Source organism: Petromyzon marinus, chromosome 1 (assembly GCF_048934315.1).
Source record: "Petromyzon marinus isolate PM22_M1 ecotype Great Lakes invasive population chromosome 1, UKy_Petmar_22M1.pri1.0, whole genome shotgun sequence".
In the NCBI taxonomy this organism is placed as follows: Eukaryota; Metazoa; Chordata; class Hyperoartia; order Petromyzontiformes; family Petromyzontidae; genus Petromyzon; species Petromyzon marinus.
Genome location: NC_133667.1, coordinates 22721398 through 22746836, shown reverse-complemented (window position 1 = coordinate 22746836; position 25439 = coordinate 22721398). Strand labels below are relative to the sequence as shown.

The 25439-nt window shown below is 46.5% G+C and overlaps 1 protein-coding gene across 2 annotated transcripts in view; it reads left to right on the top strand.

Annotated features, from left to right (window-relative positions):
- Positions 1-5978: 5978 nt before the first annotated feature.
- Positions 5979-25439, top strand: part of LOC116957544 (protein AF-9-like) — an 87382-nt gene continuing 67921 nt past the window's right edge. The window contains exons 1-2 of one of the 2 annotated variants that reach the window (XM_032979871.2): positions 5979-6189; positions 10127-10295. In XM_032979871.2, coding sequence (XP_032835762.1) covers positions 6178-6189; positions 10127-10295 — 181 coding nt within the window. In that variant the 5' untranslated portion in view covers positions 5979-6177. Of the gene's footprint in view, positions 6190-10114; positions 10296-25439 lie in introns of both variants that reach the window. The other variant, XM_032979812.2, reaches the window with a different exon arrangement.

The window sequence follows — 25439 nt, the reverse complement described above, 5'->3', positions numbered from 1 at the left end:
AAGGCTTTTTTTTCTGCAAAACAACATAAATCTTAATGGTATTATACTTTGAGGAAATACGGGAAATTGATTTGCTATTATTGCGGTGAAGCTCCCCATGAAAGATGCAGGCGGAGTTAGGGTTTTACATTTTGTCTGCTATCTTTGCATCGCAATAGCGCAGGGGATTTGCAGCACCTTCTGTCACCATTATCTCGGAGATGTTACACGATGTACTATTAATCTGAAACACTGCAGATGTGCTGAATACATTGTATTCTCTGAACAAATATTTTTTTATCAAGTGTGCGGATCCAGGGATAGAGCTCAGTGGAACAGCAAGCCTCCGATCACGTTGCCTTAAGTTCGAACCCCGATCAAGGCAGACTCAGCCTATCATCTCTCCAGGTTGGATAAAATGAGCATCATTGTGTGGGAAGTCAAGAAGGGTTGTGCGGATAGACTGGTTCCCACCATAACAACATGGAATTTCCATCACCGTCACAGATCAATCAATGGTACTGGACGCTATTGACTTGAGTTCAGTGTCCCAGCCGCAGTTACCATCAGTGGAGAGTACAATCTCAACTGGTATTTCGAAATGTCGTGATTTATTTTAATATAATTTTATTATATTTATTTAAATTTTATTTTATTTCCACATACGTGACTTTACCGAAAAGAAACATTGAGTATGGTATTGGGCCCCCTTCACCAACTAATACTAATGTACGTGTACAGTTGAAGCACGGCCAAACAACCTCCAAAACTGACACGGGGTGGGGAGGCCTTCATCCAGAAGAGGATTGACAAAGGGCTTTAAAAAATGCGATGGGGAAGCCCTCATCGCCATTGGTGGTCATGAGCCAGAATTGTAAATCCCCCATTTTTTATGGTGGAGGCCAGCCACCATAAAGATGATGACCACCACTCTTGACTTCCAACAAGGTGGTACTCATTTACCCTGCAGGGATGATTGGATGAGTTGTCCCACTTGAACTGGGATTTGATCTTGCAAACTTCTGACTCTCGGTTGCGCGCTCGATTAATCCCCAGGTAGCACAATGCAGATTTCTTACTATTGGGGGGGGGGGGGGCGTAACAATGCACCAATTCAACGATTATTACGTGAATTAAATTGCACACTATAGGCTCACGTTACATGTAAATTAATGAGACAGAAAAGAAGTGGAAACAGTACAAACGAATAAAAAAATATATAAATTCGTGACTCAAATCATGGCCCTGAATCGCGACAATTCATCGATTGATGGGTTGGGTGAATAATTCAACCTTTAATTATAATCCAAAGCGCGCTCTGTTATAAATACAGTCCCTGCAAAGTGCACCAGAGTACCACTAACAGTGGTGGCATTTTATTACTTGACAAAGGCTGTTCTCTGGAATCCTGGTCTCTGCCATATGATCTTTTGCAGAGCATCATTAGAGGCGTCATATCTTTGCACCATTCCAGGAAGTTTTGCCTGCGCTTTCAACGCAATATGTATAAGTCGCTTTCCAGACATGCAAGCCTGATATTGATATTCAATATGAAGCAACCGGACAATAATTGAAAGACACACGTGAACACACACACAAGCATAATTTAAAAGGGAATAACAACGTCTTCATTTCGTCCATGTGTGTCAGTTCAATAGGCGATAGCGCATTGAGATGCAAAATACCAGATAACACAGTCATGGTTTTAATCATTATGACATCCTTTATTTAACCTTGTGAGAGCTTGTTGAAACTCGTGGTCTCTTGTTTACGAAGGAATCCTCTGAGGTCAGAGATACTTATAATGAACAATAAATTGAATCATGTTTGGTAATTTTCCAATCAACGGCTCCCGTACATACAGGATGGTGACGGGAGAGTGGCTCAGAACTGGTTCAGATATCACTCGCCACTGATGTTAGCCGTGGTCGTGAATCGTATTCGGTTCACGAGGTTCAATAACGCAGTGCGCTAAGCACTGCGCCCACCACTGCACCTCCTTTCACCCCGGTAACTGCTTAGACAAGTCATTACATTAATACCCCGATTTAGTCTCTTCCTTTGACGTCGTTTCGTAAATCCTTCGTCACTTTATTAACACCACTACCCGAATCGCGTCGCCTCAACCCCACACATTTACGTCGCTGACAGCATCGTCCGTCCTTTCACGTGTCCGTCGCCTCAGCCTTCGCCTACACCTACCATGTACATTGCTTTGGATTTACGTCGTTTCGATGTTCGTCGCACATTTCAGGAATGTATCCCTGACGTAAACCGGGGCATTGCTCTATTTTGTTTCATGTAAACTCATTTTTTTTTCATGAAACATCAAGATCAAAGTTCAAAATGCGAACCCACTTAGGCTTGGTGTGACTGCTACAACGCAGAGAAATATTTCTGCTCAAACGAGTATGAAAAAATTGAAGCATAACATGAGATTGAAGCATTGCGGCAACGCGAGGCCGTACGGATATAACTTTACACGTGCACCTCAACACTGAGCACTCATCTGCCGAGAGCATGGAAGCTGAGAGGCGTAAGGTGAGCACATTATACGTCGACGTCGTTGTTGTTGTTGTTGCTGCTACATCAATCAAGCAGGTAGGTCAGTGGTCATCAACTTCTATGGTATGGCAGCCCTCCAATCAAGATCAATAGTCACTGTGCCCCCCCCCTCCGACTGATGACTAGAGCCACAATACGCTGAGCAATCACATTTTGTTGTTGTTGTTGTTGTATTTATGTTGTGTGCTCGTGAGTGGTTTTTTTTTTGGCGTTAACGAGTGAGGCACTTGTTTCGGGTCGCGTCTGAGTTGCGTCTTGTCGCCGCAACGTGGTCGAAATTCCTCTTGCACGGTATCCACGCCGTCGCCCGTGCCTTCACTCCCCCCCCCGGAGAATCGCCGCCGAAGTTAGGGCTCATCAGTGCCACCGCGCCCGTCTCGTGTTTCGATTTGTGTTGGTGAAGTTGGTTGGAGGTGGCTGGGGGAAGGGGCTGGGAAGAGAAGGAAGAGGGGAGGGGGCTCAGGGAATCTGGGTGTGGGGGTCATAATGAAAGCGAGGGGATGGGGGTCCTGGGAGATCGGGGATCAGAGGCTGTGGGGGTGGGGTAGAAAACTGGTGTGGGACACAAATTGGGTGCCGTGGGGGGCGGGGGGTAGGGAAGGAAAGGTTCTGGAGGGGGGTGTGGGGGCTGGGAGAGGGGGTCGAGTTGGGAGCCGAGCGCGAGCATGGGCTGCGGAGTGAGGGCGTGGGGAATGCGGAGCGGGTGGTGTGGGTCAGAGTAAGGCGAGGGGCTTAGGGAGCCGTGGGATCAGAGGTTGTATTGGGTGGATTGGCGTTGGGCTATGGGAACAGCAGAGAGAGAGAGAGAGTTTGGGGATGGAGACGCGTTGTGAGTGTAGGGACGTAAGGAGCGGGGTGGGTAGTGGTAGCGGGTAGCAGCGCGCTGCGAACCCAGCCACCCGGGTTCGACTCCCGCTCACGGCCACCAACGCCGGTGACGATTATCTGAACCGGTCCTGGACCCTTCCCTACGTCGGCTCAGCCTCAAATGGGCACCTAAGTGCGGTGCGTAAGCTTCGCCACTTGGGAGACAAAGGCGGCCGGGCGTAATGCTGGCACACCCCACCCCCCTCGTGTGCCGCGGCGGCCTTCATCGGTGTGCTCGCTGACAGCACTTGCCCCCTCCAAAGGTCTGCCGAAGGCTATACGGGGGATCTTTGTCTTTGGAGCGGGTAGCTTGTGGAGTGGGTGCAGGGTGCTAGCTTTGGCTGTGTTTTGGCTCCTCTGTGTGGCGATGCTCGAGGCGCTGACTGGTGGTGCTGGCCCATTGGGGACCCTAAGCAGATGTTGTTCTTTGGGGGGGGGGGGGGGGTGGTGACCGCTTACAAATTGTAAACTCGTAGGTGGAGATGGCTGAAGAGATATAGACACGCGATATGAGATGGAGTGTGACATGCGAGAAATGTGAACGAGAGATAGAGCTGAAAAGAGGTGACATGCGACGTGCAGATGAGACGGAAATGTAGTTAAATAAGAGAGATGGAGACGAGAGATGAGAGTTGTAGGCAATATATATAGATGAGAGCGATTCATTAGCGCCTTCGTGTTAGCTTTTTGTTTATATTAGTATACGAATTCCAGTTGATATTTGGAGGTGGAAAGTAGAGGAAATGACAGCGACATTGGAAGACTATATTCGTCTTTGAAACAGCGCTTTTTTGTTTCTCGCACGATAGGAACGATTGTTGTGAATTAGGCCGAGACCCCAAAAGAGGAAGGCATGGATTAGACAACGGTTATGGGGCTTGGGCAAGCGCACGCCTCTTGGACGGGATGATGGTTCAGTGGTCGACACTGAAAATGAAGTGGGAAGGCAAAAGATGCCAGACGCGCGCGATAGCCGCTTGTACCGGATCATGCACGTGTGGGAGGTGTACCGGATCATGCACGTGTGGGAGGTGTATGTGTGGGAGGTGTATGTGTGGGAGGTGTACCGGATCGTGCACGTGTGGGAGGTGTACAGGATCAGTTCGTGTGGGAGGTGTATGTGTGGGAGGTGTATGTGTGGGAGATGTACCGGATCAGCACGTGTGGGAGGTGTACCGGATGATGCACGTGTGGGAGGTGTACTGGATCGTGCACGTGTGGGAGGTGTATGTGTGGGAGGTGTATGTGTGGGAGGTGTATGTGTGGGAGGTGTATGTGTGGGAGGTGTATGTGTGGGAGGTGTATGTGTGGGAGGTGTATGTGTGGGAGGTGTACGTGTGGGAGGTGTACGTGTGGGAGGTGTACGTGTGGGAGGTGTACGTGTGGGAGGTGTACGTGTGGGAGGTGTACGTGTGGGAGGTGTACGTGTGGGAGGTGTACGTGTGGGAGGTGTACGTGTGGGAGGTGTATGTGTGGGAGGTGTACTGGATCAGCTCGTACCGGATCGTGCACGTGTGGGAGGTGTACCGGATCGTGCACGTGTGGGAGGTGTATGTGTGGGAGGTGTATGTGTGGGAGGTGTACCGGATCGTGCACGTGTGGGAGGAACGAGATGGATGAATCGTCACAAGACTGCGAGAGATGGCGATGGTTTTGGGGAGGTCTTCGTCCAGCAGTGGATAAATGAGGGCTAACAATGAATATACGCACATCATTCAATGATTATTCATCATCACCAGCCTCGGTCAGTCCACTGCTGGATGAAGACGTATCGCCTGCGCATCTCACAATAAGAACTGCACACAAACAATAATAATAGTGACTTAAAGCTTTCGTGACTGCAGGAATTCATATTCTTTGGGTCTTTCGGTAAAGTCACGTAGATAGGTTCAAAGAAAATAAAAAATAAATAAATAAACACTACGCCGTTTAGATCGCAACAGAAGCTAACCACCTCTTCCTGATGACGAACGCTTGTGTTGCGATCGAAACGTCGTAGTTTTTGTTAAATTTTGTTATTTTCTTTGAACTTATCTACGTGACTTTACCGAAAGACCCAAACAATAATAATAATAGTGCAGTGCTGGAATGACTGGGAGTCGCGAAATGCTGCAGGGCACTTGAAGGATGGGGACGTGACCGGAGGGGCGGGGCTGTTTTATTTATGGGGCGGGGCCCTGGGGTGGGGCCCTGGGGTGGGGGGCGGGGCCCAGTTTGAGGGGCGGGGTCCTGGTAGGGGCGGGGGAGCTAGGCGGGCCCCCATGGGTCGTGTTGATTTGCGGACGGGGCCGATGAACGAAGCCATTGGTCGCGAAAGGCGGGGCTCTCTCAATACTGGGGCGGGCGAGGGCGGCTTGGGTCAACAATGGGCGTGGTCGTGTGCTTCATGGGCGGAACCTGAACAACTTAAAGGGGGAGGGGCCTCGTGCACACAATGGGAGGAGCCCCGTATTGAAAGCGGGCGGGGCGTGAAATGCGCGGGGGGGGGGGCCCCAAGCGGCGTGGCCGCTTGGGGCCCCCCCCCCTTTCCCCCCGCCCCGCCCCCCCGCTGTGCGCGCATGCGCCGTGCGGCTCGCAGCACAATGTCCGCCATCGCCCGCACGGCGGCTGCGCTCCCCGTGCCGCCCGCGCCGCCGCTGCTCCGCCTCCAACTCCTTCGCCTCCTCCTCCTCCTTCACCTCCTCCTCCTCCGCCTCCTCCTCCTACGCCGCCTCCCGCTGCCGTCGTCCCAGGCCGCCGTCAGCCTCTAGCCGCCCCCGGCCCGACATGGCGAGCTCGGTGCGTAACGCGCGGCGCGTGTGAGTTGTGTGGAGCCGGGGACACGCGGGGGGGGTGTTCGGTGCGAACAGGACGTTCGCCCGGCGTGGGGGTTGTGTGTGTACACGGGGTGTGTGTGTGTACACGGGGTGTGTGTGTACACGGGGTGTGTGTGTACACGGGGTGTGTGTACACGGGGTGTGTGTGTGTACACGGGGTGTGTGTGTGTACACGGGGTGTGTGTGTGTGTGTACACGGGTGTGTGTGTGTGTGGGGGAGCGATGGTGTAGCGGTTAGCGCGCTGCGCTATGAACCTGGCGACCCGGGTTCGATTCCCGCTCACGGCCAACACCAGTGACGATTATCTGAACCGGTCCCGGGCCTCCCCTAGGTCGACTCAGCCTCAAAATGAGTACCTGGTGCGGTGTGTAAATATCGCCACTGGGGAGACAAAGGCGGTCGGGCGTGGTGCTGGCCACCCACCCCCTCGTGTACCGTTCCGGCCTTCATAGGTGCTCGCTAACAGCACTTGCCCCTACAGTCTGTTAAGGCTATATGGGGGATCTTTGTTGTGTGTGTGTACACGGGTGTGTGTGTACACGGGGTGTGTGTGTACACGGGGTGTGTGTGTGTACACGGGGTGTGTGTGTACACGGGGTGTGTGTGTGTGTGTACACGGGGTGTGTGTGTGTACACGGGGTGTGTGTGTGTGTGTACACGGGGTGTGTGTGTGTACACGGGGTGTGTGTGTGTACACGGTATGTGTGTGTACACGGGTGTGTGTGTACACGGGTGTGTGTGTACACGGGTGTGTGTGTGTGTACACGGGTGTGTGTGTGTGTACACGGGGTTGTGTGTGTGTACACGGGGTTGTGTGTGTACACGGGGTGGTGTGTGTGTACACGGGGTGTGTGTGTGTATACACGGGGTGTGTGTGTGTGTGTACACGGGGGGTGTGTGTGTGTACACGGGGTGTGTGTGTGTACACGGGGTGTGTGTGTGTACACGGGGTGTGTGTGTGTGTACACGGGGTGTGTGTGTACACGGGGTGTGTGTGTACACTGGATATATTTATTGGTGGGTGTGGTACACGTGCGAGCGCGCACGGGTCGGTATTCACGGGTATGCGTACACGGGTATTTTTGTGCGTACTTGTACATGTATGGGCATGTGCCGCGTACATCCGTGTATGGTACGTGTTTACGTTTGAATATACGTACATGTATATGTGAGCGTACGATTTGGTACGTATATGTGCGTGCACATTTGTGCTTGTATGTGTGTATGAACGTCGGTGTATGTGTATACGTGTGGGTTTGTGTGAACATGCATACGCTTGTCTGCATGCGTGCGTCTCTCTTTGTACATGTGTGTATGCATGTACGCGTACTTACACGCGTACGTGTAAGTACATGTTGGTAAGTATATGTCCGTGTATTTGTACGTGTTTATGCGCATACAGTGCGCATGAACATGTGTACAGTATAGGTGTGTGCAGGCGTGTTTACCGCATGTACGTAGGTTTACGTTTCTATGTGTTTACTTATATATGTGTGTGTGCACGAGCGTAGTAGATGTAAATGTTTTATGCATGTGTGTACATTCTTATGTACGCACGTGTATTCCTATACGTGTGAGTGAATGCATGTGGATGCGTGTAAGCGCGCGTGTGCATGTGCGCGCGTGTGCTTACGTGAGCTTGTGTTTGTGTGTGTTTTTTATGCACGTAAGCAAATGTATGTTTGGAAATGTTGTGGTCATGTACACGTAACACACGTCCATGCGTGTGTTCTATTGTGTACATCCGTGTGCGTGTGTATATGTGTGCATGTGTCTTGCACACTTTAGTGATTTAGTACTTCCCATCCACGTATTTCCAGCACAACGTTTGCGCTCGCGTGGTTATATATTTGTGCTATGTTTTGTATTGTGCTTAATGCGCGCGTTTCTTGACGTGCGCGCATATAAACAAATGTAGCATTGCACGTGTCTTCTTTATGTGTGCACATATCTGTGGGCGCATCTTCTTCATACGCGCGTGTGCGCAAACGCATGGCCGTGCTTAGTGTTGCATCTTTTTTTTGGCTGCTATCGTGGCGAGTTTACCACCCGTGCAATATTAATCGCATTGTTTACGTTCGTCTTTGTGTGCCACTGTGCGTGTGTGTGTCCATACCTGCGTGTGTATGCGTGCTCGTGTTTGGATTAGCGGCGTCCGTGATGAGCTCATTGCGCGACCAACCAACCCTTGCAGCCCCGAAGTTCAAATCTCGCTCACGACCGAGAGCAAGTGGCGAATATTTGAACTGAGCCCCCTTCCCCTTAGGTCGACTCAACCTTAAATGAGTGCCTGGCACGATGCGCCAACACCAGCCTTTTTGGGGTGACAAAGGCGGCCTGGCATGGTGTTCGCCACCCCCTCGTGCGGTGTGCTGGCCTTTATTGGTGCTCACTCGCTTCGCATGCCCCAACAGTCTTATTTTAAAGGCTACACGGTGTGTGTGCATGTGGGGGGGGGGGGTCTTTGTCTTCGTGCTTGGATGTTGAACGTATTGTGTCTGCGTGTGCAAATGCACGAGGTTTCTGCGCCTCCGGGTCCGCAGTTTTTTCACTGCTCAGGCGTCCGTGTCCTTTTTGTTGTTGTTGTTGCTTGCTGCCCGGCCAGAGGTGGGAAGGGGAGGAAATAAAAAGGACATCGCTGTGCAGTACAAACCATCCGGGCTAATGTCACTTGTAAATGCACGCGTTTGTCTTTCGTGTTCGGTTGACAGCGGCCCCACTGGTCCAGGTGGGCGACGCCGTCTTCGTGCGAGGCGATAAGACGCCAGGCGCCGTGCATTTTGTGTCGCTTGTTGAAATGCCCACGTGTCATCATCGTGCGCGTGAACTGTAAGCTGACTTCATGTTGGAATGCAAGCGCTCCCGTGCAGGTGTCGCTCGTATTTTGGCCGACTGTGCCAAGTCAACCCACGCCCTGTGCTGCCGAGCCCCCCCCCCCCCCACCAAGATGTTGATGTGTCCCGTGTTCTTGTGAAGTGCTCTTTTTACGCGTGAAACTGTCCCAAGGTGGAGGTGGTGAAACCGTCCCCAAGTACTCGTTAAGAATTATCTTCCCATACGCCGCCAACCTTTTATTTTGTCTCGGTGTTATGCATATTTAAACCCCATGGATTGCACGCGTTCTTTTTCACTTGGTAGGCATTCAAGGTTTGACCACGCATATCATGCATTGCGTGAGGACCGAAGTTTTAAGAACCACTGCACAATTAAAATCTATGGCGTTCACTGCATTCTGCCACCTAGCCTTTGTTCAAATTATATTATCCACGTGTCTTTTGTGCGTGTGCATTTTTGTGATGCAGTCAGTAACGTGCGCAGGTGAGGCTCCAGTGTATTGTGCCATCTGGTGACACTTATCGGTTATGGGTTTGGGTAAAAGGCGTTTGCGTGCATTGTGTGCTGGGATGGCAGCGTGCGTGCTGTGCGGGGTGAAGTTTTACGATGCCATCGTGCCCAGTGTATTGTGCCTTTTATCTGCCAGTAAAGTGCATCGGTGTTGCAGTATGCTAAGACAACCGAGTGGCTGCATGCTTTGCACCAAAGTGGCAGTTTTTATGAGTGTTTGGCGGTTTGAATTTTGCCTCTGCTTGGGAAAACTGCATTGCATTCTCATTTCTCACAAAGCTGCTGTGGACACCTCACAGCGGAGGGAACTTTTTTGTTGTTGCAAGAATAAGCCATAGTTGGCCACTGTCATAACTCAAACTTGGAAAATTGCCCATAATTACTAAACAGCAGAAAATAAATGAAGAACAGCGATTCCTTGTTTTTTGTACGCGCGCCAGGATTTCGGAATCCTCTGTGCCGAGCGTGGAAGGTTCCAATACTGACGCACATTGAACAATCGGTGTGCAGTATGATTAATGAGCGGACGCGTGTGTTGCAGTGCGCTGTGCAGGTGAAGCTCGAACTGGGGCATCGTGCCCAGGTGCGCAAGAAGCCCACGGCAGAGGGCTTCACGCACGACTGGGTGGTGTTCGTCCGAGGGCCTGAGCACAGCAACGTGCAGCACTTTGTGGAGAAGGTGGTCTTTCATCTGCACGACAGCTTCCCCAAGCCAAAGCGAGGTATGTGCCCCCCCCCCCTCCGCCCCCCACCCCCATGCCAAGCTATCGTACCTGGTTTGTTTGTCGCGTCGCTGGCATGTTTACATGCCTGCGCGTTGTGCGCATTCTTTTGCCTGTCAGTCAATGGATACTAATTGGCATTTGTTGTTTGAACCTGGCCTGTGCATAAAATGTTTTATCAAGCTGAACGTGGCTGGATCATTTTCTCTCCCCTGTAGCCATACACCATCTGTGCAGTGCATTGCCATTCTTAAAAGGTGCTGGCTAACAGCACTTCCTTCAACCTTCTGTATGGATAAATCAGAGATCTTTGTCACCGTGTATGAACTGCACTGTGTGTTTTTTCTTCTGTTCATTTTGTAAAGCATCTGGAATTAATTCATGTGAGAATTTCCTTTTTAACATGGGTGCCTGTATAACAGAACACCTCCCAAAACAACTGTCATTTTGCGCAGACATTTCTCACAATTGATACTGTAATATAGAATAAACTTTTTATTTGAAAGACTTTAGATAACCCGAGGGTTAGAGGGAGAACATGGCTGACAGTGGTCTTTGCTACTTCAGGGCCTATAATGCTTCGTGGTGTCGCGATGTACAATGCTCCAGTGTCTTGACTTCAAGAGTGAAAGTACAGGAGGAAGCAGCACAAGGGCAGAGGAGGGTGTGAGTGATTGTGCCTTCGTGTATAAAAGTACGCTACGTGGCAGCCATTGTTATTGCCGCTGCGTGTTGCAGCGGTTGTAATGCACGTATGAAATTGTACAATTCTTACTCTTTGGTTCTTTTGGTAAAGTCACGTAGATAGAAAAAAATTAAAAAAATAATGCACATTTCTTGCTTGATATATGTTGCGAGCTTAGTTGTTTGTATAATTGGATATATTGTAGGTGCATCCCATTGACACTGTGGGAGGTAACCCTATTTGTGTCATTGTTATTAATGCTGCGTTATTATATGGGGTGCTTGCGTTTGGGTGGTTTATTGTAAGTTCGATTCTTCTGCTCTGCGGAGGTGTTAGTATGTATTTGATGCTGCTTGATCGTGATGGCTAGTCATCCCCTGTAGAAAGAAGCATTTGGGTATTTTTTTCTCTCCCTGTACCCATTTGAGCTGGGAGGTTCCTGCAGGTATTGTATTAATTTCCTCACATACATTAGTGAGCGTCTTGTGTGTATGTCTGTAAATTCCATACGGGAGTGAGCTTCCAATCATTTGGTTGTGCCAGTAGTCCTTGATGTCTTTGGTAGTCCCACTGGTCACAGCGGTCTGATCGGCAGTGTCAGCTGTCCTATTGGTAGGCCTAGTGGTAGTCTCTGGTGGTCCTTGTGTAGTGGTCCAAGTAATTGTCCTGGTGATCCTGATTGGGAAATTCTGGTGGTTTGAGTGGTTGTCACAGTCATCTTGGAAGTCCGATTGGTAGTCAGAGATGTTCCTTTGGTATTCTTGATGGTCCCAGTACTACTTCTGCAGTGATCGACCCTGATACCAGCTCGCCAGTATATTTGCATTAGACACGTTTCAATTACAATTCCACTAGGTTGGCTAGGCCCAACATGTCCTGCTATCTTGCCTGAATACCAAACAGGAATCGGACAGATTCTGTGCACTACACATCGGTCATCCGTTTCAATTGCGATTATTGGGGTCTATTATAGCCAGCTGGTTTCAACTAGAATCGACATTTAAGCTAGCTGGAATCGAATCCAGTAGGCTTATATTGACCAGAATAAAATGTAGCCATGATGGTATCACTTGGAATTGCCATTGAAACATGTCCAGTTCGTGTGTAAAATATTTCATGAGGCTCCAGGGTCCCCGTCCCATTTTACGTGATGCTGGGGTTCACATAGCCTGGCCCCAGCACAATTCCCCGTTTCTGCTGATCCCATGTCTTTGCTTGGAATCCTGTCCGATTCCGAGAAAATAATCACAAATCCAGGGTCGGAATTAGTGAGAATTGCCCACTTGGAGTGAGTGGCGTGTATCTGTGTTTGCGTGCGCTCTTCTGTATCTTTGTTTGCCTCTTCGCGTGAATGTTTATGTGCGTACATAGGCAATGTGTGTGTGTGGTTCGTTTGTGTTCACACATTACTTTCTGTGGTGAGGTGTGCTAATAGTAAACAACATCGCATTAAACGCACTTTCATGTAAGTGCACAAGTAGCAGCTGCTTGTATGTGTTATTACAAAACACCATCTACGTGTAAAATGCACGTGTTGTTATTTTTTACTTTTATTTCAATTATTGCTTTATAAATAGCGTACTTGTTGGAAGATGATGAACATTTTGTGTGTTTAGGGTATTATCAGGTGCAGGTAAATAGGCAAGAAATGTGAGCCAATGATATTGTTTGCCTTAAAATATGGTGTAATGATTGATCAGTTCTTGTTCTCACTTGCAAAGTACCAACATGTTCCCCCTCTAATTACCACTAACGTAATGCACCTACAATGCTTCCGGCACTGTGCGTTTTGTGATAAGGAATTTTACATTAACGCTGGAGGACAGCATAAGCACACCACAATCAGAAAGATAAGCTCGGTTAAACTACTGTAATTATTGAGCCCGTAAATTGAAATCATTAACACCTTAATTAAATTGCCGATGGAAGAGCATCATTACTGAAGATGCCAAGATCATATTTGAATAAGAATTACAACAATGATTTATGTACAGCAAGCAAATGATCACATCTTTGTTTTATGAAATCAAATAAACTCGTCACATTCGTGTTGCACATGTGTATCTTCGAGCTAGTGACAGACCTCGGTCATTCCCGACTTGCTACGGTTCATGTGTGTGTAATATATGTGTCTGTGGTTAATGTACTTGTGTGTGCACCATGGCCTCGCTAACCCGCAGGTATTTTACCTGTCAGCTAGCAGCTAATGTTACTTGCACTGCTGTCTGCAAACGCTCATGAGTGCCCAGATTGCAAGTGAAGGCAATGACGTTTAATATGCATTCGCCATTAGTGGAGTGCGTGTTCAAAGGCTCTGGCAGCATGTCATGAATTGGACATGGAGAGCATTAGCGGGCAAAATGCAGTGTTTTTATGCCATTGTTAAGGTGATGCCGTGAAGTGCACCACAAGCATGATTAGATTACATGTGATTGAAGCAGCTAAACAGGCACAAAATAGGATTTGAAAACCTTTGGGTTTCAAATCTGATGAGCTGGATCGTTGTAGGTATTCCCTCTGTCTTGGAGCAGCCTGTGCCTAATTGGCATCATTCAGTTCCTTGGGTCATTATTGTAATTTGGCACGTGCCCGTATTCTAATAAACAAACATTTTCCTGCACTTGGTTCGTGTTTGCCAGGAGCGTTGTTCTGATAGCAGTGAATTATTGCAGTGGTACAGTCATCCTCTGCTCGTATAGAGATACAGCTTCTTACCAAAATTACGATATTTCTTCGTTGTGATCTCTTTTGACGTAATGAGTGTCACTGGTATGTATGTCAACCATTTGGTGTCAAGAGGCATACGGGGCAGAGTGCTGGAGGAGGGGAGGTCAGTCGCCTCGGGTAAAATTGCGGCCTTGGGACGCCAGTCTCTAGTGCAAGTCTCATATTATTGCATTAAATATTTTCTTTGTTAACAGCCACGTATGGTGTTAAACTGACACCGTGAATTTAATAGAATGTGTACAGTCGAGATAAATGTATCTCACGCGCAGAGTGAGGCGACTGCAAAATTCAAGGAGAGATGCGTTTCGTGTGATCGCATTCCTTTGTAAATGGAATGAACGTTGCGGTGTCTCTGCATTGCCGAGGTAGTTTTGGTTTGGTTGATGGAATTTCGGAAGGAAAGTTTTCATAGTTCGTGACAGCCATTGTTCTGCGTATTTGTGTTGAGTGGGAAGTGTTGAGCGTGGGAAGTGTTAGAGTTTTTTTAATCTCCGTTTGATGCTGAGCTGTGATGTAAACTGGGGTTGTATTTCTCAGGATGGATGTGAAACATTTGGGATCGCTATCTTGTAAGTGTTCAAAGCTTCTGCCCTTGGTACACTTCCCATTGGTGTTTCTTAACACACTTTCAATTCCTGGATGAACCCATCTGACCTTTGTTTTTCGTGGGATTGCCAAAACACAATTTTTTTTTTATACAAATCAACACACTTACATGAATAGTATTAAATCGTTGTGAGGATCTTGTCAAGTCACTGCTGGATAAGGGCCTCCCCAAAAAGTGTCAGTCCTGCGGCTTCATTGACCATACTTCACTACTGCTGGTTAGTGCTGGTTAGCGCAGGTTGGTGCATGCAGAGTGCGAGCCCAAGAACTGTGGCTCGCCACCGGTGTTAGCAGCCATGGCTAGGAATCAAACTCGTGTGCGTTGGGTTGAAAGTGCCTTGCGCTCACCGCTGCCACACGGCTTCCCCCTCGTGCACATTTGTTCTGTACAGTACTTGGGACAAAAATAGCCCCATTTATGTTTGCTCGCGTTACACGTTCATTATTTATTTTATTTGCTTCGATTACGGCAAAAAAATTTTTTTGGACTTGGTGAGTCACAACCCAAGTGCAGCTGTGGAAAATGCATGCACGCAGATACAAATCCCATGTGTGCACACAGTTGGTTACGCTGGTAGTCACGCAATGTGCCCAGGGCCGTTGAAGTGGATGACTTGTAAGTAAGGGGTGTTTTGTTGTTGTTGTTGTTACCAATGTTCCCATTTTACAAAAGAATAAACGGAGCGGCCGAGAATGAGTCTACTCTGAAGAATATGATGCAAACATAGTGGACTTAAAGGTACTTTGCGTACTTTGCGTAGTCGGGTATCGACAAGAAGAAGTATGTCCTTGTATTGGCTTCAACATTCCGTTTTTCCTCTTTATGCAAAAGCATGTATTTGCATTTATTTCGGGCGATTCATAACTTATTTTATTTCAGTATTCATTTTGGTAAAAAGTAACAAAAATTTCACTCGATAGAGCCAAACTCATTTCTTGAACCACTACATCTGGTTGAGTGTGTATTTTCTCAGAAAAAAAATATTTTACAATAAAGAGGGAAGGGGAAAAAAAACCGACTGGCTGCTACCGGCACGGTAACAACAACAACAGCCCGATGATGTTCATTTGACGCAAACACAAAAAATGTAAACACAGATTTTGGCAGCGCAGCCACCTTGTCGCTGTGACTAACGGCTTATGCATATTTTTTTTCCCACTTTTGGAAAACACTGTCACGCAGCTCTCCATTGCTTCAGTAATTTGCTTAAAATAATTTTTTTAAATTCCGCCCGAGCGGAATTTTTGAATTGTGAAGCGTGCAGGCGCCGTCGCTTCGGCATACAGCGATCGAGTAGTCGCAGCGAGGAACTCTGGCTCTCTTTTTCCACCGTGGCTGGCTGCGATATTTCTGCTCGGTTGAAACGAGTGCCCGCCATATTAACATAATAAATCGTGAACTCTCACTGACCTTGGCCGAGGGCCGGTGAGTGCGCGCGCTGGCGGCTCTGCGTCTGGAATAGTGGGCCTCCATGCGGCAGTGGGTCTCACCCGACGGAGGCACACTGTGATGATGGTGGCTGCGTCACACGCGTTCGTGCCCAGCCCCTTGAGTGTAAACGTCCCTTTGCGCGCGCACTAATTTTCTTGAATACGGGAGAGAAAAAAAAGGGAAAATATTTGTTGTTAATAGATTTGGCTTTATTTAATAGGTATCACGTCGCTGTTATCGGCGGCTTTGAGAATCTTGGCGACTTGGATTCTTTGCTTGCGACCATGGTGGGGTTGGATGTTTATCGTGCTCATCTCTGAGGTCATGATAATCTCTTTCATGAAGACTCTTGAACCTTTGCTCGAAGGCGGCTTGTAGCCGTGTGTTTGTGTGTTTGCCTGCCCATGGGTGGCGGTGTGCCTGCGTGTGAATGCATGCATAAACGATTAAATTGGTCATTCTTGCACAGGAACCATTTAAAACTGTACTGTATTTTTTTAAAAACCTGCCAAGTTGCGTGATTTTGACACGACTGGATTTGCTTAGAAAGAAGCCAGCGTAGTTGACACCAATTATCGATTCTGTTCATCCCCCTTTTATATTTATGTAAATTACATTTACAAATCCTTGTGGTTGTTTAATAACATAGCAATTTGCAAAAGCAATTTGACCATTTACTGCTTAGATTTATTCTGACTCTAGCAATACGATGGAGCCATCGTGCAATTGACTGCTGTAAGGTTTTTTTTATAATTTTTAAATAATTGTATTCCTTACTATAATTTTAGCGAGTGTGTGATGTACAGTTAGGCATTTGTGTTCTTAAAAGCCGCAGCATATGCTTTGTCTCATTATGTTTCTGTGCATGTAACGCTTCCTTGTGCTTTATGGGCATTCCAATCAAAGATAATAATTGTTCCACAGGAGCTTAATTTTTTTTTCTATAAATATACACACAGCAGTTCCACCACAGTTTTTTTTTAAAATGAGCTTCAGACCCATTTTTATTTTATTTATTACACTTAAATAAACAATTATCCTTTCATTCCTCTGGCAGTCATAGGATAACATGAGTGCCTCTTTGAAGAAAGTCAACAGTGGTCATCCCACACAGTAAGAGACACTGATCGTCTTCTATGGGAATGTGGATGTTTTTGTCACTGCTGGCTTAGGCCTGTTATCTCCCGCGTTCGTAGCTCGTTTTGAGCAGGGAGACACTGTGTCTAAGACACCGCGCACTTTAATAAACGATGCCGAACGTATCTGTACAAATCTCACTGCGTTGTTTTGGTGGAACCACCACCCTGCATCGATAAGCACATGCTGGCTCGCTTACAGTGGCTGATCCTATGACTTGTGTCATGTGACATCATTCTGGGGGGGGGGGGGCACAGCTCCCTATGTCAGGGGCTAAGCTTGTGTGCTTGTTAGCGGTTCTGTGGTTAGTAACATTTGCTCGTTTAGAAGCATGGCGCTTGCAACTCTGGAATTTAATGGAATCTTTCTCGAGCTGCAGCAGTTGTTCATCAGACTTAACTGTTTGCATAATGTAGTAATATAGTAGGGCCGGCTGACTGCCTGAAGGATATTGTTGTAGAAAATGTAATCTTCAGTATACACCAAAACCTTGCCCATCACGGAGGTTACGTTATTGAAAATAGCTGCAATCAGCGAATCCACGCTCTGCAAACTGAACGACATGTGAGCAAAATAGGGTTTGATTTACGGATCGTAATACGACGCGCCCTCCTTTTGTTTCACGTTACTCTACGTGAACCCGCACATGAAACAGAAAGTACTTTTAATGTAAAATATAATTAATACATCACGTGTTAGATGTCACTTGTACAGTCAATGTAGGCTGAACTTCACTGCTTCTCTGGATGCTGGGAGCGCGTGCAACTCAAACCCACGATTTGCTGCAAGGGAGACAAGATGGAGACGAGGTGGCGTTGTCACGAGCAGTGCAGTTAAAGAGTACAGAGCTTCTTGACGATGCATCCTTCTCCAGGAATATCACGGTCAACCGCGAGCGGTCGAGCCACAGGGGCGCGATGGACGAACCTTACCTTCATACATTTGGCGCGATTGGTCAAATCCGTAAGGCGAGAACCCGTGATGGGGGCGAAGTTTGAGTGCGAGACGATGTATAAAGCAACATAGTTGTTCGTAGAATGTGTTATTTCATTGATACAGCAATATTAAATACAGTGCAATTTTGTTCAAAGGAAAAAAAAAACTTGCATGAGTGAAACTGATTAATCTTTTGAGTCTCCTTGTTTCCCAATTTATTACGTAATGTGATTTTGTCTATAGTATACACAATGCGAAGTATTCCAATGCTGGATTTACCAGGATGAGTCATGCATTCCCCTGTGCTGCTGACAAACCCACAAACAACCAACCATAACACTGCCATTCTCAAATATGTTACATTTTGCAGTGCTTAACTACAAGCTCAAAACTAGTCACAATACATGTCCCTTTGTAATTTTTAAAAGTTGTCGCAGAATAAGTTCAAATAGCTACTATTTCATTGTGGTTTCAATGGTTAGTTACATGGTTATAAATAATTGGCACTGTCTTATCTGTTTCGGGAAGAAAATAAATGTTTGAGAAGTTTTTTTTCCCTTCTCAGTATGTTATTTTAAAACTTGGCTCGGGTTCATTGAACATGCAACAGTTGCACTCCCCATGTCCACTGTTAGGTATATGAACCGTATGGCGGGACCCCGGGGTCCCGAATAAACGGAAGTCAAAATCGTAATGAATTAATTTATTTATTTTCGGCGACTCCGTCCCACCCCGCACATAAAGGCCGCGACCCACCTGGGGCGGATCGTTCTGTTATGTCGTGTCGTGTCCAAGCGTAGCAGCAGCGAGGACGAATGCCCAGAAGAAACAAAACTTTGAAACTTTGATTAGCGCATCGTGTAGAGTTCTTCGAGAGGAATAGACTGCCGTGTCGTTCGCCTTCAACAAACAATAAAATGACGTCGCAACGCAGTTTATGCGAGAGCCGGGGGATTATGGGACCCCGGGGTCCCGCCATAAGGTTCATGTTTTCTTTCTTTCTTAGCTGTGAGCATCCCACTTCTGAGCAAAGTCCCGCCCCTATTGTCTTCCACTCTTCATCAGCTCTTGCCACCTCCATCCAGTGTAAACTACACATTCGCCCTTATGTGCCATGCTGTATGCATATTGTCCCGATTCGGTGCCACGATTGTAAGAGTGATTTACTCACAATTGTATCATTGTGAATTCAAAATCAGGTGCGGGGGGGGGGGAGGGTGTGGTAGTGGGGTTGAGGGTGTCAACTCATCCCCATCATTAGTTTTGCTTTATAAAAATAGATTCCATATTATTAGAAATACAAGGTTGCCAACCAAAATAGAGAATTACCCTATCCATGGAGATGTGGGATTCACACAACTGGTTCAGGGCCACCAATGATGGAGATGATCAATGTGATAATGCTAATTTTAACGTGGAGACAGTTTGTTTATTGGCTTATGCTTTTATACACAAAGCAGTATACGGTATTAGTGGTGGGATGCGTTCCTGAAAAGTGTGACTAATATTGAAACAACGTAAATCAAAGCGATTTGCAGAGTAGGTGGAGGCGAAGGCTGAGGCGATGGATACGAGAAAGGATGGATGATAATGTCAGCGACGTAAGTTGTGTTTTTTGATATTGCTATGACGTATTCGCGAAACGACGTAAAAAGGGGAGACATGAATCAGGGTATTACCATACTTGTAAATGCTGGTAAGGTCTCAAGTATTTTAAATTTGGAGAAAATAAAACATCAGGAATTAATTTACATTTCAAATAATCCAATGCTTTTAGCTTTGGAAATCGACATTGTCCTAACTGAACTATTTCCTGTAGCAGTTTGCGGATCAGGCATGTACTTAAAGCATGCGATCACAACAGATGTGGTGTTTGTTAGTTTTCAAGAAAGCAGGTAGGTTCTGTAGAACACTCGGCTGGAATGCTCAATACTTTGTTTATATGGGAGTATGCACAAAGCACAACAACGGTGCCAGCTCTACAGAGGGCCTCTGGTTGCCAATTATAGCCCTGACATGCAGGATGAGCGAATTCGGCTCACAGTGTAACTTCTAAGCTGCTGTTTGAGGCAAGCTTTTCGATACGGATAGCTGTGGTGGCGTGATGTTAACTACCTCGCCTGTCATACAGGAGGTCGTTTCAATCCCAACCCTGATGCCTCTATTATTATGGAGTTTGCATGTTCTCCCCGTGGTTGCGCGGATTTCTATTTGGATCCTCCGGTTTTTCCCTGCACATTCAGAAACATGAGCATTTGGCTGCTGTAAATTTCCGCGTGATAAGCCACTTCATTGAGCTATCATTTGTGGCCAGGTTGCTTCTGAAAAAGAGCTCAGTGAGCCTTAGTTTAGTTTAGTTTTAGCTTTGCACCTATTCAAAAAAAATTTAAACTCTTGCCTTTCCTTCCTGTCCTCTTGGGTTACATGTACAGCTGTCAGTTAACGTCGAGAGATATGATCAGCAATGCAACTATATTCCAAGTGTTCTCGTATGCTGCAAAAATGAAGTGAGCACAAATGCTGTACAATGTCTCGTTTTGGAAGATCGTTTCCCATGTTTTACCTACCGTTTGAAAATCGCAACTCTCTGGCACGTGAATACGTTTTCTTAGACTGACGTTACGTTTATATTTTTGATATTCCTCAATGCAGCCTTATAGTTGTCGCATGTGCGCACCCCCATTGTCGGGTGTTCACAGGAGCACAGTACTTGCTCCGATAGACATATGCAGAACCTTGCAGCTGTCCTCACGTGTAAGTGAAAGTGGCCTAGTTGTTGCGCACGACGGCATTTGCCCTGACAATAGTGCAAAAAACGAGCAGATGTATGGTTGGTGCGGCAGCGCAGAAGCTCAATATGTGGAGATAAGAAATCATTATTGATCCACAAAACAGCTGAAACTTTATTCCAAAAATTGCCTTTTGGTAGTATGTGCAGAAAACAAACATTTGCATACTGAGCGTTACTCCCCAGTTGGCACTGCGATCTTATTGAATGGGAAGTAAAGCCTTCTTGTGCCGCTCAACTGTATTTCCACAAAACAGCTCAAACTACAATCGTTTTTTGTGGTTATCAGTGTGGATTTGATTGTGGAGCCCACTGCTGTCTCTGCCCATCCATCACGTCCCTAATATGTATGTGTATTTATGACAAATGTGGTGGAAAGACCTTTCAGCAGTTGTCCTTTTCTAATTATTTTGTGGGTGATTGGGCAGTGGTCTGCAGGGGTTCTAATGAAATGGACGACCGTTTCGGGAAATGTAAGCCGTCTATGTGAAGTCCCCATGACAAAACGAAAAATCCTGCAGAGGTTGCACCTCCAGTGTGCTTTGTGGAACTTTGCTTGCGATGATTCAATGAACATAGAAGTGTCTCCCACGCTCACATCAGCTGGGAGCTGTGCTCGTCTTGGTGGTCAGGTGCCAGTCAAGAAAGTGTATATTTTTATGGAGGTGGCCAGTCTCTCTCTAAACCAACAGTTATTTCCTTTCAACACAAAATCATTTGACCTACCTTGGGGGAGGGGGATATAGGCAAAGTAGACCCTCGACTAGGATTTAATTTCACAACCTGCAAGTTGCGAGTTGAGTAGTCTTGTACAACACCACTTGGCCAGGATTTTTTTAAAATAATAATTTCAAACCTGCTCTGTGAAATTGCCATGGATACATGGAATATGTATTGCGTTGATGAGAATACTTGGCTGAATAGTGCACATTTTGCTGTTGGAGAGTTGTGCTTGCAAAGAGCCACAGGGTCTTACTGACAGCAGAGCGCCGAAATGCAGTGCAAGCCAGGTTGGACTTGAACATCACACTTGAGAAATGTCCATTACATTTTGGCTTTAGTTCATGGTACAGTTCACCTGGTGTTCAGGGTGTTAAGTGGATGAGTCGCAGACTGGTCACCAATGACTGCGCACATAAGCCACATTCTATGAAAAATGTTTAACATAGTGGGTATTTTTCGAGCTCTTGACTAAAAAATATAATGCTCTATTGTCATACAAATTCTATATAGCAGGGGCATCACAGTGGCTAGATAACTCCCCTCCCTTGGTATGAAGGAGGTTGTGGGTTCTATCCCGAGCCTGACGCCTGTATATTTGGAGTTTGTATGTTCTCCCCATGGTCGGTTCCTTCCCTCCACATTTAGAAACATGAGTTTAGAGTATTTTGCTGCTATAAAATGTCACGTGATAAGCCACTTCGTTGAGCTATTATTTGTGTCCATGTTTTTTTTTTCTGAAAAAGAGCTATATTGCCCAGTGGGCTTTACCTGATAAGATAAAAGTTGTTTAGTTTTATTTGTATATTGTTTTAAGTGATTTGTTTACCTTTCCTATACTTTGTACTGCTATCGTGTTCATTGTTGTAGTAACTTTCTGACCCAACCCTACTGAACATCTGTTAAAAAGAGCTGTATAGCTCTTTGGATTCCTCCAGTATAAATACATATTCTGATTATGAATTCTGACGTAATTTTACAGATTGAAAATACACTCCTTTCTGGCAGAGTTTCATTTCAAAATGTCTTATCAAGACATGACGTTGAGAGCAGTGTTGGACCATAACTGAAAATAGAATCGAAAAATAAAGGAGCCTTACCGAGAGTGTTTGTTGTCTGGTTCCGTTCACTGCAGTGCACAGTCGCCGCCACGGGCCACCCGACTGTATCAATGGAGGCAGGAATGATTCTGATCTGCTGCATCGCCACAAAGACTTTAGCGACGAATATCTATTCATCAAGGAGCCTGAATGAGATTGGATAAATAAATACATACTACACCATTGTCATCATACACAACATTCTTATATACATGTCTTGTGATAGGATAAAGGATTGTCACTTTATCGGCCATACTGCAAATGCTATTACTGTATTGCAACCCTCGGGAGCAATGTGGGGTCATGTGTAGTGGTTGTACTAATATTAGGTGAAGCGCTACACGATTAGAATCCTGCTGTTGGCTAAAAGGCCAACTGCAGGATTGTAAGGTAGATATATGCGCTGTCTAAAATTACCAATGAGAAGGGTGCCAAGAGCAGCCACGGGAGCCAGATCTTTTTTTTCTTCCACTGGGACAGCTATCCTTTTGCCTCCCTCTTTCACTGGTCATGACACTGCACAATTGCCCTTAGAAGTATCGATATTTTTCTCAAGCGAACAGTGCCAATTGGACATGCGTAACGTTGGCGTCAATGAAGAATGCACTTGCACGCTCCGGCACGTGTTGATGCGGTATTAAAGGCAACGCTGGCCGAGAGCCCTCCTTACAAGGACGTGGCTGTTGTTTGGCAGATACAAGCAGCGATTGTTTTCTTGAAGGGAAAATTGTGAAATTTAGTCTGAAATCCCGAATTCTTTGGCACTTCGGTTTTGGGTGCAGAGCCATTCACAACAAGGACGTACAACCTTTCAGACCTCGTGTATTGTTCACATTATAAAGCCAAGTTCTTTCTGCCTCCACAATGCAATGTTTCTTCATTCGTTTATACAGTTTAATGACAGCATTGCTTTCTGAAGGAAAAGAAAACAGCTTAACAGCCCTGGACATTTGTGTGTAACACAATGGCGTCTGCATATTCAAAGTTCTTGCATGCATTGCTGGTGTCTCCTGCACATCGTGTGTGTTGGGCTAAATGTGGGGAGATTGCATCAGGGTGGCTGTTTACCTTGTGCTGAATAATTGAAGAGCTGTGATGACAAGGCTGGACGCACTATTCCTATAATGACAAGGTTGAGTTAGGTTGCTGCCGTGTAACGTACGAGCTGTGATCACTCCAATGTTGATGGTCCTCAATTAAGTGTTATTCGGTGTGATCCTTGTTCAGATCCTCTAAGGCTTCCATTATGGAACGCAAGCACGTTTAAGTCAAATGTAATTTAATTTTCAATGTGGATTCTTTTGCAAACCATGTGAATGCTTTTAAATGTAGAAATTTCTATTCAAATTGACTAATCATTTGAGCTATCATTGTAATGGAGCCTTTTATATTTTCTTCATAACATGCTGCATGGCAATGGGATGCTCTCGTGACGGTTGATTGAAAGCCCATTTGTGCCTGCATTCAGATACTGCAGACGGACGAATTGCCAGGTCTGTCTGAGTAATCAAACGTGTATAGATGATTATGAGAGTCCTGAAAAGTGTTTAAATTTGACATTTAAGATGTAGCTCATGAAAGCTCAGCAGGCGACACCATTAAATGGCCAGTGCCATCCGTTTGGTTTTCATTCCTAGGTGGTACAGGTCATTTAGAGAGTCGTTAAAGTATTTTTTCCTCCCTTAGTTAATGATCTAACAAAGCAGCCCTGCAGGCCAGCGGAAGACAACCCATCGCACAGATTGCTTTATAGCCCTCGACTGCAATCCAGAATTTTGGCTTTGGGCAAAGCCTTTTGTGCAGGACACCTGCAAGCCATCCTCAGGAATTTTTGCTGACCGCTATGTCCTTTTGTAGGTCGATTTCTTCACACTGGACTGTAAGGCAAAGGCAGAAACGCATGCCTTCGGTGGTTGAAAGAAAGAGGGAGGAAATGGCCAGTCGTAACTCTTTGAATCGAGTGAGCTTTTAATTGCACTGGTCTTTTGAGTCTTGTTTAGCTACCATCTATCCCCTTTTCCTTTGCAACTGGAGCCAAACGTACATGAGATGGTATGTTAAAACACGGTGTTAAACAATGACGCACTCCACTGTGGAATGCGGTCCGTGACATGGTCGGGGTGTCCAGATGAATCTCATACTTTTTACCAGCTCTGGAAGAAACAATAATAAACGGTGCCTTCTTACTTTTAGTGTCTTGTTACGTGATTATTTGGGACGATATATCATGCTGCGCCGCTGAGATATTGAGCGGTGATACAGCTGCATGCATGTTTTCCCAACAATAGGGCTCGTAAAAAATACATTTGCGTCTAATTGATTAACAACAACAAAAGCCCTCGGTATACTTTGGTTTAATTTGTGCAAAGATATTTTCACTTTCAGGTCGCAAAATATTTTTTTGCGGGGAAGTAGCAATGCTGCCAAAACAATACGACACAAAGTATACAAATATCTGCGACATAGAGCGAGCAAACACAAATTGACCCCCCCGCCGACGCAGCACGGTGAGCAGCATTTAATTATTTATTTAACCCTAGCTCTCTAATAGCGAGGCACATCGTGGGCCACTGGGTATTTTTAAACCTTGGATATCTGACGAGTTGCATGCTTTGGATTTGGAAGGCTGCCTCGGGGTGGGAGGGAGTGCGCTGGATGATGGGGGCTGTTTCTGGGGCGGTGTGCGGGTTTGGAGGGCGGTGTGCGTGCAGAGAGGTGTTTGTCTTAATCTCGGTCGGACATGGTTGCGAACTGTCGAGGCATTCTGTCAAACTTGGCCTCTTGATTCTCCGATGATGGGGCCGCTATTAGGAGCATTCAAGCTGACTGCCGTCGGGCTTCTGAAATATTAAACTAACAAGATGTATGGTAGCCGCTACACCCCCCCCCCCCCCCCCCACTAGACAAGCCACACCCCGTGTGGCCAGTGACCGACACTGCCATATGGAGGTTGAATTGGATGTGACGAGAGTGACTGGATACCCGACCGGTAAGTGTGCTCGTCACTAAACCC